Source organism: Salvia hispanica, chromosome 5 (assembly GCF_023119035.1).
Source record: "Salvia hispanica cultivar TCC Black 2014 chromosome 5, UniMelb_Shisp_WGS_1.0, whole genome shotgun sequence".
NCBI lineage: Eukaryota > Viridiplantae > Streptophyta > Magnoliopsida > Lamiales > Lamiaceae > Salvia > Salvia hispanica.
Window position 1 is genome coordinate 17453115 of NC_062969.1, and position 1600 is coordinate 17454714.

The window sequence follows — 1600 nt, forward strand, 5'->3', positions numbered from 1 at the left end:
ATCCAACCACTTTTTTCTCACTCCTATTAAAATATTATCTTTCTTTTTCTCTTTATTTTAATACTTACACTTACTTTTTATCTATCCAATAACTCCTAAAATCCAATGTCGGCCAAGAAATGTATCATCTTAGCCGAGACGAAGGGAGTATTATATAATTTGTCTAACAATACTTTGAAATTAATTTTATTTTTGATTTTTTATGAAAAGGTACTTATATTTTGGTTTACAGTAAACCAAAACTAATTTTTTTTTTCAAATTTGTAAATAAAAAAATATATTTCATATAAAAATATTATCTTAAATTTGAGTTTAATTTTAATGAACAAAGTAAAATCATATTTGCCGTTACATTTAAACTAAACTGTGTTGAGTATAACTAAAGGAGAAAAAGAAACGATATTTAGTGGAGACCAAGCAAGAAACATACATTTCCCAGAATTTATTTCCAAAACAAAACTTCCATAAGTCCATAAGCATCAAATTCTCCACAGAGAGAAATAAGAAACACAGATTCAAAGACATAGAAAGCAGCAGAGATCTAAAAAATCTCAGTGACAGAAGATAACTTTGAGCTCTTTGGGAGCAGAGCACTCGTGCATAAGCGAGGGGCTATCGTGCGCGTAGGTGAAGGTCGCCGGGCACGCGTGCTTGAAGAACTCCGAGTAGCTCGACGGCCTGCACGTCTGCGGACTGTTGTAGTGGTTCCTGCAGCACAGCTCGTCCGTAGCGAACGCCTCGCACCCGCTCTTGCACCCCACGACCGCACCGTGCGGATTCTTCTTCTGCAGCGCGTGCGGGCACGTGCGGAGGAGATCCGCGCGGCAGCCGACGACGGGGCACGTGCCCTTGCCCTCGTGCGGCGTGACGGTCATGGGGACGTTGAAGCCGTCGACGAGGCTGACGCCGTAGGTGGAGAAGTCGGCGTGGCCGTGGTGGAGGACGAACTGGGCGAGGGTGGCGGGGGCGGCGCCGCCGAGGCCGTTGCACTCGAGGCGGCCGCCGCAGTCGCCGGTGGCGCAGGAGAAGTGGTGGCCGTTGTGGGAGCAGGAGGTGCGGGCCCAGATGCGGCCGGACCAGTGGGCGGAGGGGGCGGGGAAGGAGCGGTGGGTGAGGGTGGAGAGGGAGAAGCCGCCGCGCTCGAGGACGGGGTGGCCGGAGTTGGGCTGGATGGCGGGCCAGATGGTGTAGGGGCAGTTGTTGACTAGGGTTAGGATGAGGCCTGGGGGCGTAGCTTTGGTGAGGGTGCACAGGATAAGGAGGAGGGTGGTAGTGATGAGAGAGATGTTGGCTGCCATTTTTTGGTGTGCAGATGGGAAAGTGAGTTGAGTCAGTGAGTATGGCTGTATGCATATACTAATATATAGACACAGCCCAACAATCTTTTGTCCTTTCTTATCTCTAATAACTCTAATTTATTCAAAACGAAATTAGCTAGAATTATTTTCTTTCCTCGGTCTCATTAAACATTAAAGATATCTATTTTTTTTTATTTGTTTCAATCAAGATGATTTATTATCAAAAATAGAAATATATTTATCTATTTTATTCCTTATCTTTTATAATATTCTCTCCACCTAACACACAAAATAAAACTACA

General features: G+C 45.1%; 1 protein-coding gene across 1 annotated transcript; it reads right to left on the reverse strand.

Moving 5' to 3' along the window:
- Positions 1-380: 380 nt before the first annotated feature.
- LOC125187194 (osmotin-like protein) lies at positions 381-1332 on the reverse strand. Its single transcript, XM_048083734.1, has one exon. The coding sequence runs from the start codon at positions 1296-1298 to the stop codon at positions 552-554; it is 747 nt and encodes a 248-aa protein (XP_047939691.1). The 5' UTR covers positions 1299-1332; the 3' UTR covers positions 381-551.
- Between the last annotated feature and the right edge of the window lie 268 nt (positions 1333-1600).

Bases quoted from the DNA above. Each gene is read 5' to 3' on its own strand.
- LOC125187194 (XM_048083734.1), bottom strand. From the start codon at position 1,298: ATGGCAGCCAACATCTCTCTCATCACTACCACCCTCCTCCTTATCCTG.